Genomic DNA, 18490 nt, shown 5'->3' with positions numbered 1-18490 from the left:
TAAGCTCAATAACTGACTACCTTTCTTTCAAGTTCTTTAGCAATCAATGGTCACTTTAACCAATCATATCTTTTTTAAAGCAATCTTCTCCTACAGCGCTGTCGCTATGCAGTGAAACAACCATTGAAGGAGAAACCAGTGGCGAAAACTATGAAACATCTATGTTATGCTAAGCTAAGCTAAGCTAAGCTAAGCTAAGCTAAGCTAAGCTGAGCTAGCTAGCTAGCTAGCTAGCTAGATAGATAGATAGATAGATAGATAGATAGATAGATAGATAGATAGATAGATAGATAGATAGATAGATAGATAGATAGATAGATAGATAGATAGATAGATAGATAGATAGATAGATAGATAGATAGATAGATAGATAGATAGATTACTTGTTGGTTTTATTAGTAAATATGTGGAGCCATGTTACATAGGGCATAAAAGTAGGGGCCCGAGAAACTTCTTCATTGATGCGCTCAGTATTGATTAGAGCCGTATGTAAGGCATTAGTAACGATCCGCGGAAGTAACTCTACGTTGGGTGTGCTTTCTTTTTAATTAAGTGGTTAGCGAACCATGTAGAGACTTCATCAATCAGCGCGAGTGTGGTTAGAAGATTCGCAGGGGGAATTTCGATGCAGTTGGCGTTCACACAACCTAAAAAACTGGTAGTGGCGCAGTGTACGGTGCAGGGTGCATAGTTAGTTATACATGATTAAACCCGCAGCGGGGAGCTAATATTCTCTACAAAAGCAGCAAGCAATGAATGAAACGACATGGGCACCGAATGATTTTTGTTGTACGTTCAAAGCCGAATCACGTGCAGCAACAAGGAACAAAAAAGGAGCGGTATGTGCACACACACACAAACACACACAATATATATATATATATATATATATATATATATATATATATATATATATACGTAAAGAGAGAGAGAGAGAGAATAGAACAAGAGTTTTCTCGTTTGTCAATGTAATTCGACCTTTGGTAAAAAAAGAGGTAGAGAAAGCAAGCTGTCGAGAACACGTCCCGGCGCGCATTTTGTAGAAGACCATTCATCTTCAGAAATGAAGGCGGGGACGTCAAAAAAGACAGAGAGGAAGACACTAAACAGACATTTTATTTCTGTTTTACCGTCGATAGAAGACCAGCACCACAGAAACGGAGGAAACAAACGCACTCGTACAAGGCAATCGAGAGAGCTCGGCTATTGTCGCTTACATTTTATGTATTTGTTTTGTCCGGCTTCCTCCGTCTGCCTCTGTCCGCGCGCTTTTGCTGCACAATGGTGCGCCCTCGGCATTCACTGGCCGGCCGGCCTCTGTCAACTTCTCCCACCCACAACCTCCTGCGCCTTCCCTTTCCCGCGTTCCTCTGGCGTAATTGTATTTCCTTCGCTGCAACGTCGGCGACGACAGAGAAGCCAGCGTGCCCTCTGTTTGTAGATCGGGTTTCTCCAAAACCCCAAGCCGCATCAAGAAGATACACGAGCTGATTAGAGAGAGGACGCGTCGCCTTCCCCTAGGAACGCAGCTTGAGCGCGCGCGCGCTCGCACACAGACATACAAAAGTGTGCGAAAATGTCAAGCGACGGGTCGCTGCTGCCAAGCAACGCAAAACTGAAAAATCCAAAGTCAACATCAACGTCACCTCGAACGAAGAAGGGAGACGAAAAAAAAAAAAAAAGGAGGCCGACGAACCGCCGGCGCTTTCAGCCGCGACTCGCGTCCTTCCCCAAGCCCGAGTCCCGACCGGCAACCACGCTAGTTCGAGCCACGCTTCGTAGATGGCGTCTCGGCCGCGTAGCGTCGTCGCGCGGGACATCTAGTGGCAGGGTCCCGAAAGAAGAGGACGGAAAGGGGGGGAATTTGCACCCCCCCCTCCCGCGGATCCTTTCTCCTCCTGATCATCGCATCTTACTTCAGCTCTCTCTCTTTCCTCCCCCAATTTCTTTCCCTCTTATTCTCGCTCCCCCCCCCTCTCCTCCTCTCTCTCGCACAAAAAGACGCGGCGCGCCAGTTTTCGGCCGAACGACATCGCAGGCGACGGACTTTCCCGTCGCTCGAAAAAGTGTGCCAGGAGCGCGAGGGCGTGCGCGCCTTGACTTAGCGAGCAGTCTTATTAGCGTACGTTGTAGTAAGCGGTTGCCCGTCGACACCAACCTTCACGCAGCGCTTTAGTCAGCGTGCTTTGAATCTCCTGATTTCGTCGCAACTCTGCGGCGCTCAATCGGAAGACCGCGTTCCAGAGACAGTTCGCAAACAGCCCACCCTCTTGGTCTCGATTTCTTAAAACTTTTTTTTCCCCCAAGTGTACCGTACGCCATTCAAACAAGAGCGTTCTCCCTGTATTTGCGTTTCCAACAACGCTGTCGTTACTACTCAGCGCTTTCAACAGGTGTACTTTATTTACATTTTTTTTCCTGGGTGAAGAGTAAGAGGAACCGAACGAGACAGTGTGACATCGTCTCCGTGGTACTGGTGAAAGAATTCCTCCACGGCTTCTGACATTACCGGCAAAGTCGAGGTTCCGGACCCCAAGATCGGCGTCGTCGGCTGTCGATGACGCTTCCAGGGCGTCCACCTTGAAGGGGACAGAAAAGACTCGAGAAGAAAAAAAAAAATACTTCCGTATTGGTGGAAGAAGCGGTGACGCGCCGTATAAGCGTGGAGTAGCCGGCGGCTGTTATGCCGGCGACCTCCTCGACGTTGTTACGGCTTCGCAGTGCGGTGACGTTGATACTGTTGTTGGTGTTGCCGGAATTTTCGTGGATTAACAATGCCGTCCTGGCTGAGACGACGAGGGAGTCCGTGCCAGGTGAGCGCAGCTGCTTTCCTATCTCCGTAGTATATCCTGTTTGTTGCCGAAGAATGCAATACTATAAATGTATGAATTTCTTTCCTACAACACACGCTATAGGCGCATGCAGCGGATGAATGTAAAATGAGTGTGGATAAAAACCGTGTTGTTTTTTATCGCCTTGAGCACTGAAGCTATTAAATTGATTATTTGTACGATACTTCAGATCCAAGAACTTCAGTTCTGGCATGCTCGATTGGATATTATATATATATATATATATATATATATATATAATATATATATATATATATATATATATATATATATATATATATATATATATATTATATATATATATATATATATATATATATATATATATATATATATATATATATATATATATATGTGTGTGTGTGTGTATATGTGTGTGTGTGTGTGTGTGTGTGTGTGTGTGTGTGTGTGTGTGTGTGTGTGTGTGTGTGTGTGGTGTGTGTGTGTGTGTTGTGTGTGTGTGTGTGTGTGTAGACGTGTACCATTACGAAGAAAACCGGTACCGGTGCACGCCCTTAAACCCATACTCGTAGTCTTTTATTTTACTGTTTCGTTTCTCCTCCAGCTTCATTTGTGTATCAGAAACCAAACTGTATACTTTTTAAATGTAGTTTCGCTTTCTTTTTCTTCTTATTTAAATGTTTTTAGTTTTCAAATTCTTACCACTTTACCAGTTTTCAAATTCTTGCCACCCTCGTCGACTTACCACAAGTGGGGCTGGCCTGACAGGCCTGGCCGGTAATTGCTCAATCTAAGCGAACCTATCCGTGTAGCATGTCTTACCACGTCCCACTTAGACCGATCTCTCTCGAAAAAGTTGAAATAATGTCACACACCTCTTTGAGAATCGCTCGCTCACCTTCAATAAAATAACGCGCAGTTTGTCTGTACTGTTAAGCGCGAAGTACTGCTGCCGATAACTAATATGTAATGTCAGTAACCAGCTAGCTAGTTCTATGTTACTGAAGATAGAAGAAGTTGGGAAACGGGACAAAAACTGCGCTTAACGAAAGAAAACACAGTCCTTCTTGTAATTATTTTAAATTTACAAATATATTTCAGGCTTGTGGATGGACCATGACGGAGGGGCGCCGTGTAAGAAGAAAATGAAATAAAGATTTAAAACAATATAAGTGTGCAAGAACCAACAACACGAGACGTAAAGGTATAAGCCACAGAATAATGTGTAATGAACGATAGAGCAGATTAACATTGGAGTAAATATGTCGGGACGTCGTAAAGAATCTGAAATTTTTATATTATCTGCGCAATAAGTCAGGACTATGTAGAGACGTGAGAGGCAAACTATTACATTCAGAAATGGTACGAGTGGAGAAAGGATATTTGAAAGAGTTTGTTTTGGCACTAAAAGAAGTAGATGATTCAACATGAGAATGTCTTAAAGAGAAGAAAGTTGTCCTGAACAATATCAATTGTAAAGAAAGAACACTGGCTATCTAAAACATCAATAAATTAGGTAGAAATTAAACAGTTTGGGTATAAACCGTAGAATTGTATATGAGCTGTAGAATAATATTTACATTCCTTGCAATAAATCGCTAAGCTGCAATAACAACACTCCTTTCCTCATAATTTTATTAACTCTTGCAACATTGACAAAATTCGTAGACACTGTCGATTCCCTCTCGGCCTTCTGGTGGTTTCTTTTGTTTTTTTACCTTTCGTGATAATATTCCGACGTACTGCCACGCACTGTGCTTCCCAAGGTAATCAGTACGATCAATTTTAAAAAAATTTCTTTGATTCGAATGGACAGTCTTAACTCGTAAAAAGGGAATAAAATTAGGAAGGTAGTAGCATTGCAGGGGCGGTGAACATTAATAAACTTTTCAGTCCCAAAATTTAATTACGCCAGCCTTGCTTAACGCTGTTTAGACTGAAAGCACGTTCACCTGCGGCAGCACGCGAAGGTAACCACTATCATTAACGTGCGCTGAAGCGCATAGTTCCTAGACTCATGAAACAATAATAATAATAATAATTAAAGAAACGGTTAGGGGAAGGTTACTTCTCGATAAACTTAAGACGAGCGTGTTCTCTCTTTTCATTTCTCTAAAGAGATAAATAAATGCACAGAATAGTTGATGTTGAAGTTTTATGTGTAGTGAATATTTACTTTATGATACTTATTAATTTATTTACTTTATTATAATTAATTTTAAACATTTTTATATTTCTTTACTCTTTGTATTCATGAAAATTATATAGCATGTGTATTTTTTAAACATAAAACGTTACAGAAATGATGTGTGCAAATAGACACACAAATGAAGGACCTATCAACGCAGCTAGAAATCGAAGAAACAGCAAACATAGTGTTGTCCACCAATGATTGCAGAACTAACATGAAGTATATATAGAATGCGTAGTCACTATTGACTACTTTGAAGGCCGTTGTGTAAAAAAGCGACTTCCTTTGATACGTGCAATATTTAAATCGTCCTCAGTAGATGCATGTACAACGCAATTTCGATGCCCATGATTCGCTCAACAACAATTCATAACACAGGAAATATTGCAGTTATCATAGTGGTTGGTTGCCGAAACGGGCCTTTGTTATGGGTAGAAGACTTGGTCCTTTCTAACTTTATCTTTTAACAATAAGAAAAAGCAAGTGCTTGCGACTTGCAGATGCAGCGGGCTGCTTCAAGCTTATCCATTTCATAGTTTCAGTGTATTGCAGTTCTTTTTTGTATAAATACAGGAACAACACAGCGTGTGCATATTTTTGTCAGCCAATCACATTCCTCCGGTTAGGCAACATGAATATTTGGGCGAGTACTCTCATTAAAACCCTTTGCGTCACGCATATATAATCATCATCCCCACGAAGAAGCAACGAGCCGACATTTCGGTTTAGCTTATTTAGTAAGCGTCGTACCGACGCTCATCAGTATAAATCGAAACGCCAAATAGGAAAGGGATAGAAAATAGGGCCCACCCGCACGATCGTAATTAATGGTGTGTGTCGCGCAAGGTCTACGTGGACGAGCTTTTCGCGCGGCACGGCTGTCGATAGTACATTGTTATGACCCTGAATTGCAGTAGACATTATAAATGCTGGCCCATGGGCAGGTCAATTGCAGTCGCTCTAGATTTATTCAGGATTAGAGTCTTTTTTTTTTTTCCGATGGTACACACAGCTGCAGTCAATGATAGATGTGAGAACGTCCGGTACTCTCATTCATCTGCCCTCTGTTGTAAGGTGGAGGTAGTAGAGCTGCGTGCAAATCAACGTCTGCGCTTTCTACATTACGCTGGTGCATTAGATGCGCCCAATGTAAGTTTCCGGTGAGCTCCGCAAGCCATTACGGTCATCGCTTATGATAGCAAAACAGAACGACACACAATGCGTGGCGCTTCCGTGTCGTGCGTGTTCTCCCCTTCCCGGCATCTTTCTTGGGGAACTTAAACGCAGAAATTTTGGTCTGTCTGTTTGTCTGTCTGTCGCCCGATTCAGCCTCGCGGCCAAAGTTGAACCACTTGCTTGCCGCCCACCCAGCTTGAACTGGTACGGCTGTTCATACTTGTGAACGTTGTCGATCACAAAGTAAATATTACGCATATCTGAGGCGCAACATCACTAGGTAAGTATTAGATGGCGTGTTCCTTTCATAGAAAATACATGGATACGCAATTCTAAACACCCTAGTTTCTTAAGCTGCGCTGAAAATGCGACGCGCCGACGAAAGCTCTCTGCCACGGAGGAAGGAAAGAACTTTCCTCCTCTGTGCCCTCTACATAAGCTCGAGATTCGCCGCGAGATCGAGCTACAGGTGGCAGCACCGTCGCCGCGCAAGTGTGGATAGGCGGTTGTCGGCGCGTACACAAACGCACACAACAGCGTTTCGTTGTGAGCGATCTGACCCGTTTCCGGCAAACCAAATGCGTTGACTGCAGCTTTCTGGTAATATGTGCGCTCTTCATTCCCGTAATGCACGAAGCGCCGAACGTTACTATTACTTGTGAGAGAAGCGCATTCTGTCAACGAACGGGTTGCTCGCCTTCGGCAACAGTCGGCGTTTTCGCAATGGATGCCGTTTTCTTGTTTCATTTGTACATGTTTAGCTTGTGTTCCACCTACTACGCATTGCTGTAGCGCGACTGAATTAAGTATTTACTTCTTGTTCATCTGGATATCCCCCAACCAAAAGGAAGCCCGTATTCCTTCACGATGAGTTCAAATAGCAGTTTGTGCCCGGCGTGCTCAAATATTCATCCGCATTTCTTATTCAGTTCTCCATGAAATGTAGGACAGTTGACAGGTTTACTGAGGAAAAATACGTGGCTGACAGCGCTTTAGCGCTACGCAGACGTTTAACACGCACACGCTTGTTTTTATTCCAGTAACAGTAAGCAAAGGTAACTGTACAGCACGGAACTTTATTCGATTGATTACTTGCACGACAGTAATGGAACAAAGACCCGGTTATTTCACGGGACCAAAGTACGTTTTTTCATGCGAATAATGTCCGCTGCCTTTCGTCATCTATACCAACGCAACACAAACGCTCAAGATAATGTAAAGAAAAAAAAAAGATGTGGCTTCGCGTGAAATTACTACGACATGAATCTAAAGTATGCCATTGGGATTAATTTTGACCATCCGGGCTCTTTAACGCGTACCTTAATTTAAGTACACGAGTGTTTTTGTATAAATTTCGCCACAAGTTAAAATTGCGCAAGGCAACTCAGTTTTGTCGTTTCCGTGTCATTACATTTTCTGTTCTTTTTAGGGGACAATTTAAGTACCCAAGTGTCAGACGTGACTTGACAGAAATATTTCTCTGTAGTGGGACCAGGACCGTACACAACTAAAGCTCGTCGCGTAACCTATAAACGACAGTGCCGAATTTACACACCTAACGACAACGCGCAAGTGCATGAGAGCCTTTTTTTACCACCGAGCCGCTAAAAGGCTATATTCACATGAGATTTAATACTTCTCATCTTTAGGACAACGCCAAGTGCACTTGGCAATGCGCTTGAACCACAGAGCGGCGCCTACAGTGATATGACTGTCGTGAACGGAGGATACGACGACCACACACAGCACTCTCGAGAAGTGCACTCACTGATCGTATTACAGTACATATACAGCCAGTCAAGGCCAAGTGCTTCTTTACATCGTGTTAGGCATCCGTACGAGCGGTTAAAGTTGCACTAACGCAACGGAACAAACCGCCTTTTGAGGACCTGCATGACGTACGCGCACAGGCAAACACAACGTGGCTAGCAGACGACGCATGGAACAATCCACACTAGGCGCGGTTCAGCCAGCAGCCGCCAGGCGGCGACTCCGCTCGATCTCGAGTAGGGAGCCTTCATGTGTGCGCGCCCCTCCTCCAGCGGAGGGGGCGCGCACACATGAAGGCTCCCTAATCTCGAGGCCAATGGCGCCCATATCTCACGCAGCGTAGAGTTACTGCATATGCTACCTTTAGGTAGCAGAGTTGCGCATCTGTCTTCCAAACGCCGCTAGCAACCAGCGTTGCGGAGAAGCTGACGCTGGGGCCAAGTTTTCTATTTCTCGATGGCGCCGCTGCAGCGAACTGGATTGACACTAGTCATTCACATTAAAGTAAATCACCGGTCTTCGACAGGCCGAACATGACGACCGGTGTCCCGGTAGCCATGTCGCCTGCAAAACGGAGTGAGTCTGCGCGACGTAGCGATGGTTGCTAGCCAGACCTACGCGCAACTCTGCTACCCAAAAGGTGGCATATACAGTAACTCTAACGCAGCGCTCCTCTATCGTCTTTCGAGGACATTTGCAGCGAAGCACGCAGATACGCGGCCAATTTTTTCACCACCGATTTAGTATTTTCGATTTCGATTTAGGTTTTCATATTCTCTGTGCTTGGTTTTCAAATATATGTTTTGGGATAACTAACTTGTGACCGTAGTCTTCCAGCTTTTTGTGCATTTAGTCGAGAAAGAAAAGCGACTGTAGGTTGTCAAGGTGGCGTCATAAGACAGTTGGTCGCTAAAAGCGGGTATTGTGCTTATGAAACTTGCCGTTTTCTGTTTCTGGGGTGGCAAGCGTCGTGTGGAGTGGCATTGGGGGAGGGGGGGGGGGAGGAGGAGGAGGCGACTGTGCTTTCCCCACAAGTTTTGACCATCGAAAAGTCCTTGACGCGCATGGCTGCTGACAAAGTAGGAAAAGCACTTCAAATCACATAGCGTAGTTGAACGTCTCGAACTTACCCAGTAGATTTTGTATTACGCCGCAATGAAGGATTTAGTAATTATCTTGACCGCCTAGAGTTCCTTAACACACCGCCAGTGCACGGCACTCAATAGTTCATTGCATTTCATTCAATCAAGAATGCGGCCGCCGTGACCGGGTATTGAACCCTCAACCTTGTTCTCGGCATAACGGACGTACTACGTCAGAACATACATCCCAGACCGACAGCAGTGACGGCGACATTTTGCGACGCTTTCGTCCGCCACAAATTGCGAGAAATATTGTCGCATTGCACAACTTTTCTCTGAAATGATGTCGGCCATCGTATGTCATGACCACGACCTACTGTGCAGTATTTAAAGAGGTGGAGGTCATGACTAGCGTGTAACGTAATACAGCCGATGTCACTGCAACTAAGAAGGTTTGATAATATTTTTTTCTTAAAAACCTCCTTCGCGGCAACGAAAGTTCTGCGCACTTTGCTTAAGCGCAGCCTCGTTGGATTCTTGACAGCGGCACGTCAAACTTTTACCGGTCTTGTATTTTTTCCGATGCTGCGTAATTGAAAGGCGTCTAAAGCAGCCGGTGTCCTTTATTGAAATAAATATATCTTCCACATTTTATATGTGAAATGAATACCTTCGTATAAATAATACTCTCACAGCAGTAAAAAAAAAAAAAAGGTTTCGCTAAGCTCCTGAGAGTGCTGTTCAATATTTAAGCGGGGCCTCCAGGCGAGTTTAATTAAGCGGCGAGCGTAATAGTAATCAAGAAAGAAACCTCAATCGAAATCGCAAAGAGGGAAGTGATTTGTATATGTTTCATTTTCCGGAGGAACCAAAGACGCGGAGGAAGATTGATAATCAGTTATTAATCGACCGGACAAGACTTATTGAACCTATTAGTTACTGAGACTAATTGCAGAACGGCGCCTCTCTTTCTCTTTTGCGGGCTTATTGCTTTCGTATCATCGCTCATAGGCCCGAACATGTACTCACCCGTATCTTTGTTTCCGAGTGAAATACGGTGGTGCAACTCGTGCTTTCCTCCTGTCATTGTTCTTTCCGCCGTTGTTTTATTCTGTTACTGTTCTAAAAGAAAAAGCGATTGACCCCGTATCCACGAGGGTAACTTTTTCTTGGTCCACTTTGAGAATACCTCTTGGCTTCTTTTTATTGCGATAGCAATTATATGGACAGTCTCGGCTGGATTTTGCCGTCGCCGCCGTCATGCACCGTATATGTATAAGTATGTATATATATATAAAAGCCCCCAAAGAAAAATCATTCAGAAAAATGCTTCCAAAGCGCGGAATCGAACCATGGACCTCTTGCTCCGCAGCGAGTGGCGCTATCCACTACGCCACGAAACGCAGACCCTCCACTTTACTAGCGGCGAGCGTTATATACACACCCTTTACCGCTGGACGGACTCAGAGACGGCAGGCGATAATAAGGGAGGAAGGAGGAGGAGGAAGGAAATGAAGGAAAGGCAGGGAGGTTAACCAGACGCGCGTCCGGTTTGCTACCCTACGCTGGGGGGAAGGGATAAGCGTTTCTTCATTACCAGCGAGGTGGCGCTAGGAGCCCGACGGGCGCATTTAAAAGTCGTCGGCGAGCTCGCTCGCTTCTTATATTTGCGCATGAGAGAACCTTGCCCTTCCGCTGTCTGCTCGCGCGGTTTTCTCGTGGTGAGGGGAAGAGGAATGTTTCAAGCTTTCATCGTGATGTCCGCGCTCATGTTACGGCACGTACGAATGTCACTCGAGCTCAGGGACGCCGCTAAATGAACAAACAAAAGATGAGCGCGAACTATCAAGTGTCACAGCTCGACACTTGAAGCACGCTAGTTTCCTTCGTTGCTTCGGCCGCCTTTGCAACAGGAGCGCTGTTCAAACTGAGAGTATCCATTGGCGAGCCTCACTTCGTATAGCATTAGTTTCTTGCTATCGCATTCATTGCTTCGCCCTTGCGGCGAAACTGTGACTTTTTCTTACAGCGGCGCTGTTAAGCCTTTCGGTATGCCGTGCAGAGCTGATAGAAAACTATCATCATCATGAAGCGGCACGCGCGATCTTCATCCTCATCTTCTTCTTCGTCCTCTTCCTCATCTTCTGCTTCGCTCCCAGACCATGTGCGCCGATTTGTCCGGCACGGGACGCAATAACTCTGATGGGCGAGAGATAGAGGAAGAAGCAAAGAGATAAAAAGAAAGAGAAAGAAAGGGAAGAAAGAAAGAAAAAGATAGAGAGACGGAGAAAGAAATAGACAGAGAGAGAAAGAGATAGAAAGAAACAGACGCAAGAATGAGAGAGAAAAAAGAGAGAGCAGGACAAAGAGAGAGAAAGAGAAAGAAATATAAAAAGAACAAGGAAGATAAAGAAATAGATAGACAGAGAACGAAAGAAATAGAAATAAACAGATACAAAAGAAAGAGAGCAAAAAAAAAGAGAGAAAGAGGAAGAAAGAAAGAGAAAAATAAAGAGAAACAAGGAAGGCCACCTCCAGCTCCGCACTTCCTTCAGGCTTGGCCCCACTAGTGCGAAGGTGCCTTAAGTTTTTATTTAGAAGCAAACGCAGTTGATACTGCAGATTTTACTATGTATTTGTGTACAGCTTGGGCTATACCATTAAGAGTAAGTTAAGAAAAAAAAACTGACTGATATATAGAACCGCAGCGCTCTCCCTGTGAAAAATGGAAGCTGTCCCACCAAGAAATAAAGCAACGAATGCTCCAAGTTCAATACTGAATCGAGATACTGTGTTGGACATTCCTTACATTCTTTCGCCCTGCAAAGGCCAAATAATGCAATCCATCGCAAGGGCAACGCAGGCGGGTACCGATGCGGTTCTTCCTCTTACGCTTCCGTGCCAGGGATGGTTTTTGGGCGTCTTATTGTATGTGTTCGACTGAAGATGCGAATAAGGAACCACAGAAAGCACCTACTGAGAAACTTTGAAGTTCTACGAACGCTTTCTAACCAGTGGGTCCGCAATAGAAAGCGTATGCGCTTTCTTCGATGTTGCCCGATACTGGGGCAGTGATAAAATTCCTTACCCTCTCCTCTCCTACCCTCCTCTCCTTCACTTCAGAAAGAAAAGAACATACACTATTGCGCAGAATGAGCCGGCAGTTTGGTCTTCGCGAAGCTCCTGACAGCTGTTCGAAAAAAAATTCTTTCACCACCCTCCGTAGCCACGAGGATATTATTATGTGTCCTTACCACAGTATACACTCTGCCACTTTCCATTCCAGTCAAGATTTTCAATGCTCGGTTCCATGCGAGTGTTTCTGACGAAACGAATTTCGAGAGATAATTATCGAATCGCGCTATTTTCCTTTCGTTCGCGACGCAGTCTTTGAGAAAACTTAGACGAGAAGAAATAAGCCACGTCACAACCGATGATGACCAAAGCACGCAGCCGGACAACGCGGACAATACTGTGGCAGTCGCGTACAATGTTCTCGGTGAAGATATATTTGTAACGACAAAACGGCTTCACCTTCTTGCGACAGTCAGCCGATGCTCGGTTACTTTGCCGCTGTGTCGACATTCGTGTGCGATTCATCAGTGGCGTAACACGCTACCTTCGACACAGAGTAGCTACAATGTCAGCAATCTTGCCTCGATAGAATGCCGGTGGAGAGTGGCACTTCTTTAAAAGCGCGGAGCACTTTAGGGGTCCTGGCCTGTCGTATGCTGTCGTATGCTGTAATCGTATGCCGTCGTAGCTTGGCGTAACGCAGGCAAAACCACGAATAGCATAGCCATCTGTTACATATTGAGCACGCGCTCGCGCCAAGAAGTCTTCTTCCTCATGTTCTTCGAGCGCCCTGATGATGATAAGTGCGGAACACTTAGGGGCCCGGGCTGTCGTATGCTGTCGTCGCTTGGCGTAACGCAGGCAAAACCGCGCATAAAAATAGAAAAAAAGAAGCAAGCGATAAATAGAAAGAAAGAGAAAGAAAGAGAAAAAAATAGATAAAGAGAGAGGACAGAGAACTAAAGAGAAAAGAAAGAAAGAGAGAGGAAAGAAAGAAAAAAAAATCCCGAGGAGAAACAAAGAAGGCTGCTCAGCTCCGCACATTCTTCAGGCTTGGCACCCACTAGTGCGAAGGTGACCTAATATTCTTATTATAAATCTCTATAATATATATATATATATATATATATAGGCCTGCTCGAACCGTGGTACTACAGTGAACAGCAATGTAGGAATATATGTATGTAACAAAAAAAAAATAAAATGTATGGTTCGCTTTTTTATTTGTTAAAAATATAGATAGCGGGTGTAAAGCGCCTTTGACTTCTCCGTTACGCTATATCGTTCAGTAAATGAAGGATGACGAAAGGCAAAGTGGTGCCTTTCACAAGGCAGTTCGTGGACTGTTATTTCAAAAGAAAAAAAAAACGGAAAAAATGAGTCGCAGTCTTGGAATACCACGTAAAACATGTACAACGTGCACACGCATGTACACATATCAAAACAAGTTATCTCAATAGAGCTCTTCTGCGCGAAAATTCATAGGGCACTTATGCATTCCATCTTCTTATTCTTTTTCTCAGTCGGTCGATGCATTGATCTCCTTCCCCCACACCCTCCTCCGAAAGCATTCTGCACCTAACGTGGTTTTGCACTGCCTCCGGGATCAGAGGCATCGCAGGATTTCTGCACCTTACCTGGTTTTGCAATGCACCCGGGATCGGCGCACGTTTGATCAAGCGACCATGTCATGTGATGGCGTCATCACAGGCCCGTAGCTAGGTGGGGGGGGGGGGGCAGGGGGACCGCCCCCTCCCACCCCCCCAAAAAAAATTTTATGACACATGGCGTTTTATCGAAAATACATAATGAAAATGGGCGTTTTTCTCAAATAATCAAGGCTTTCAGCAAGTGCCCCCCCCCCCCCCCGAAAAAATTTCCTGGCTACGGGCCTGCGTCATCATATGACGTCATGACGACGTCACTAAATTTGGCGATATATGACGTCATGGTGACGTCATCACGAGATGATTTTGAGCATCGCTCGTGCTTATGCCAACGCCGACAGTGAATTTTCGCGTTTGATGAGGCATCTGAGGCTTTCGCCTTAATAATGCATTCCGATAGCTTCGATTAACGAGGCGCTCATCATGTTCGCTGTCACACAATAAGATGCAGACTGCGAAACATAATCTGGTATCCGACTTTCTTTTTGCATCGCCTATGTTTGGAAGTTAGCGTTCTCATAGAAGTTTGTCCACTAAGCGCCATGAACAAGATTGGTGAGATAACATGTACGCCTGCGGAACCACGAAATATGCTCAAAGTATGACCGCTTTAAATGCTAAATATTTTTCTTTTAATCACAGCAGTGAAAACTATTTCTGGTCTGATCTTGCCTCGCCATCTAGGAAAACAACTTTACTAATTACTGCTAGCACATTGAATTGGGCTGCTTGGCACATCTCTGAGCATGAAGAAAATAGCACTAAGCATTCATGTATAGGACCAACTCAGGTCATTGTACATGTTGTACATGAATGAGCACATCCTTGTACAGAAGACGCTGTTGGTGTTGGAGCAGCGGATAGCTATAAAGTATCACGGCTGGACTGGAAAGGCGCGCAGAACGCTCGCGCGCCTTTCCAATCCGGCCGTGACATTATACGCCTACATCAGCCAAAACTTGCCGTTAGTCAGCCAAAATGTCGAAGCCATAGCCGACGTTTTCCAATAAGAAGGCAACACAAGCCAACAGTTGCCAGCATTAGCCATGATTTCGAACACACTAGCCAACAATAGCTTGTTTGAGTAGTATTGCTAGAATTGACTACAAACTTTAAATCTAGCGGTTAATTTAGCGCTTAATGTCATTCAACTCCAGCGCTAATGTCCGTTCTTGGGTAGTGATTGGTGTGTTATAAATTTTGCGCTAAATGCAGCTTCCACTACTGCGAAACTTGAGGAAGTGCGTAACACGGGCACCCAGCGATTCCCATTCGTAGAATTTCCGCTGCTCGATTTACCGAACCGTCAATGACGCGAATGTTTGAGGTAAGCATGTAGGGTTTCCCCGGCACGAGTAGAACCTTGTTAGGGAGATTCACAAACTCGGTGTGCGACACGACATGCGCGCTACCTTTTGCTGCGCTTTATCCACTTCCTGCTTGCTACGGGCAGTCTAGAGCGAGTTCCGTCAGATTGTTTCCCCCTTCAGATGTAGCGACGAAGGCGCCGGAGAAGGGCCGGTGGGAGGAGCAATCGTGCGCTTGTCGAGGCAGTGGCGCCCTCTCCAGCGCGGCGCGGGTGTCAGCCGGATGTTTCCGAAGCGTTTTCGGCGATATCAAGTTAATTATCGCGATCACTTCTTGATTATTTCTGTTAATTATAGTATCCTACACCTTGTTCAATTATTTTAAGCATGCTTTGAGCATTACTAGTCTTGGTTTAGGCCTGTATTGACACCTTGATCTTGAGCGTGCTCACGCCACATGAGATCTAAGGATGGATTACAAGCCGGGCCTCTAAAGTGCTACGCACTTAGAGCGGTAGGCCAGTAAACCACCGCTTGCCTTTCACTGTTCCCAACACACGCTCTTAAGGCAAACACAGCACTTTTTTTGTTTCCTTACGTCATCGTCCCGTTTTTAGCGCTAGTTTCGTCAAGTGCAGTCATGTACACAGTGCATTTGTGTATTGCTAGTATTCATAAATGCTTCGCGTCGTTTTTGCTGCCCGCCTATAACATCGAAAATAAGATATGCTGTCCTCCCCCACGCCCATCTGTGAGTCTTGTTTCAAACAGGCTGTTCTTCCTCACCATTCTGTGGGCGTCGAAATCGATGTGACTGCAGCTTATCAGAGCGGACAGCGCTGTTCTTGCGGTCTGCCAGTAGAGTATGCTTGCGCTCAGGCCAAAGTCCCTGTACATAAAGAGAAGGAATAAACGTTTATTTTGAGCAAGCGCACTGTGCGAAAGCATAGTTTTTTTTAAATCTATAAAATTTAGCTCAGACAACCCCGCGGCGACTTCTTTTCGGCCTCTGTGAATATAGCCGACACGAATATTGAACAGGTCCAATCGAATAATGTTATACATGTTGACGGCCACAGAACACTTACCGATACACCTCAGACGTGATTGGAATTGGCCGTGAAACGCGGACGAAAAGAACATAGCGGGAAAAGTCGGCAGAGCGAAAGTGTATGGTACATTGAAAAGATGTGCAAAGCCTATATAGCGAAAAAAAACTCACACATCACCGTAAATAAGTCGTAATCGTGAAGCGTGGTACGAGGCTAATGTAAACTAGATTAATGCACTGTTATTACCTCTGAAACAGCTTTCCTCAACGTCGCCTGCGTACTTGTCTTTCATGTGGAAACTACGTCATTACACGACATGTGTCAAGATAATATAATAATAATTTGTGGGGTTTTACGTCCCAAAACCACGATATGATTATGAGAGACGCCGTAGTGGAGGGCTCCGGAAATTTCGACCATCTGAGGTTATTTAACGTTCGCCTAAATCTAAGCATACTGGCTTCCGGCATTTCTCGTCCATCGAAATGTGGCCGCCGACTGCTGACCCGCGAGCTTCGGGTCAGCAGTCGAGTACCATAACCATTAGACCACCGTGGCGGGTATGTGTAAAGATAGAAAACTTGTAGGCTACTACCCGTAAAAATGTGGCATTTGCGGGCTATGTTCTTTTAGGATTATACAGCGGATCAATTTTCATTTCTGAAATAGAACGATGCAGCCAAAATAAGCAACAAAAGAGTCCATAACAAGGCACCGCTGTTTACAAAACAATCTACACATGATCTATAGATATTGTATACATTTTTATTGCGGTGTGGCAGATCCTCGGTTCTCGCCGGAAACGCGTGCTTATCGCTCCACTTGTGACTGTTCGCACATTGTAGTAGCGAGTGCGACGTTTTTCATGCGGATGCGTATAGGTACACGTCCCATTACGTCTTCCGATCGTGCCTGTCGATGTTTCTGTAATTAAGTGTTGCCTTGACAACTGCAACGTCTCCACGACTTGTCGCGGCGATCGAACGCAAACAGCGACACGGCATAAATCCTTCATTCATGAGCGACGCGAAGGAAGTATAGGCAAGATTTATACGTTACAGACAGGTCGTCTGCGGAATAGCATCAAAGAAAGCGAAAGCCTCTTCGGGAAGCGTTCGGCTAGGTCAGTTGCGCGTAAACAGATTGGCCTGCATGCATCGGTATATTTCCAAGGTGTCTTCTGAGCGTTAGTTGAGATGCACCAGGCTATCACACGACCGCTTGTGACGAACTGGACTGTTGGCACTTCTTTAACGGTGTGCGCATCTGCGCAAAGTGCAAACTTCTTTCCTCCTCATCTTTCAATCCTCCTTTAACCTGCTCCAGGGCACGGGACCCAACGGTGCTCAGGCGTGAAACCTCCCAGCTATTCCCTTAAGGCTTCTTTCACTCCAAGTACCTGAACCTGAACATAGCGGGACAGTAGCAGCACTCACCTAACAACACGTTATACTATACCACGTCATCTCATTACGTGTTGCGTGAGCAACGCTTCAATTGAATGACAGCTAGACGTAGTACATATGTGAAACTATTTTATTCCTGCCGGGCATTTAGTGAGACGAACTGCGGGTTTTGCTTGAACAAGAGTGGGTGGTCATTGCAGCCGGCTCTTGCGTTGTGCTATTCTGTAGATACCGTGCAACTAAGAAAACATACTTCCCTTTACGCCGTAGTAGCTGAATGATTCAAGTGTTGCCTAAACAGTAGTATAGTATAGTATAGTATAGTATAGTATAGTATAGTATAGTATAGTATAGTATAGTATAGTATAGTATAGTATAGTAGTATAGTATAGTATAGTATAGTATAGTATAATAATGGAGTTTTACGTGCAAGAACCGTGATATGAATATAAGGCACACCGCAGTGGGGGACTGCCGATTATTTCTGATCGCATTGGTTACTTTAACGTCCACCTAAATGTAGCATATTATAGCATAGCATAACATAGTATAACACAGTATAATATATTATAGCATGGTTCTGTACAGTATATAATAGTATAGTACAGAATGGTACATCTTAGCGTGCAGTATAGTGTATAGTGATGCGTAGTGTAGTAAAGTGTATTATAATATAGTGTAATGAAGTATAGGGCGGTATCGCATATTGTACGCAGATTTTTGCGTAGTATACAGGCTTGATGCATCACGAGCAGGCGAGGCCATCCGAAGTCGACGCGGCGGCCGCCGCCCTCGTTGACGCGTCTGGCTCAGCGGGGCGTCGTCTCGATTTTCTCGTCGCTGTATGACGAACGCGTCGACTCCTTGACCTCCACGCATCCCCATCCCTCGCTGTCTCTGTCGCTTGGCCGTCGGATGCTGTGCGGCCGTCTAGACCAGGGCAAGCTTTAA

At 44.9% G+C, this 18490-nt stretch overlaps 1 protein-coding gene across 2 annotated transcripts in view; it reads left to right on the top strand.

Moving 5' to 3' along the window:
* The first annotated feature begins 2022 nt into the window (after positions 1-2022).
* LOC119385985 (hemicentin-2) overlaps positions 2023-18490 on the top strand; it is a 398197-nt gene continuing 381729 nt past the window's right edge. For both annotated transcript variants that reach the window (XM_049413520.1, XM_037653341.2), the window contains exon 1: positions 2023-2813. In XM_049413520.1, coding sequence (XP_049269477.1) covers positions 2684-2813 — 130 coding nt within the window. In that variant the 5' untranslated portion in view covers positions 2023-2683. The remainder of the gene's footprint in view (positions 2814-18490) is intronic.

This window comes from Rhipicephalus sanguineus, chromosome 3 (genome assembly GCF_013339695.2).
Source record: "Rhipicephalus sanguineus isolate Rsan-2018 chromosome 3, BIME_Rsan_1.4, whole genome shotgun sequence".
In the NCBI taxonomy this organism is placed as follows: Eukaryota; Metazoa; Arthropoda; class Arachnida; order Ixodida; family Ixodidae; genus Rhipicephalus; species Rhipicephalus sanguineus.
This window is presented reverse-complemented; position numbering and strand designations above follow the sequence as displayed.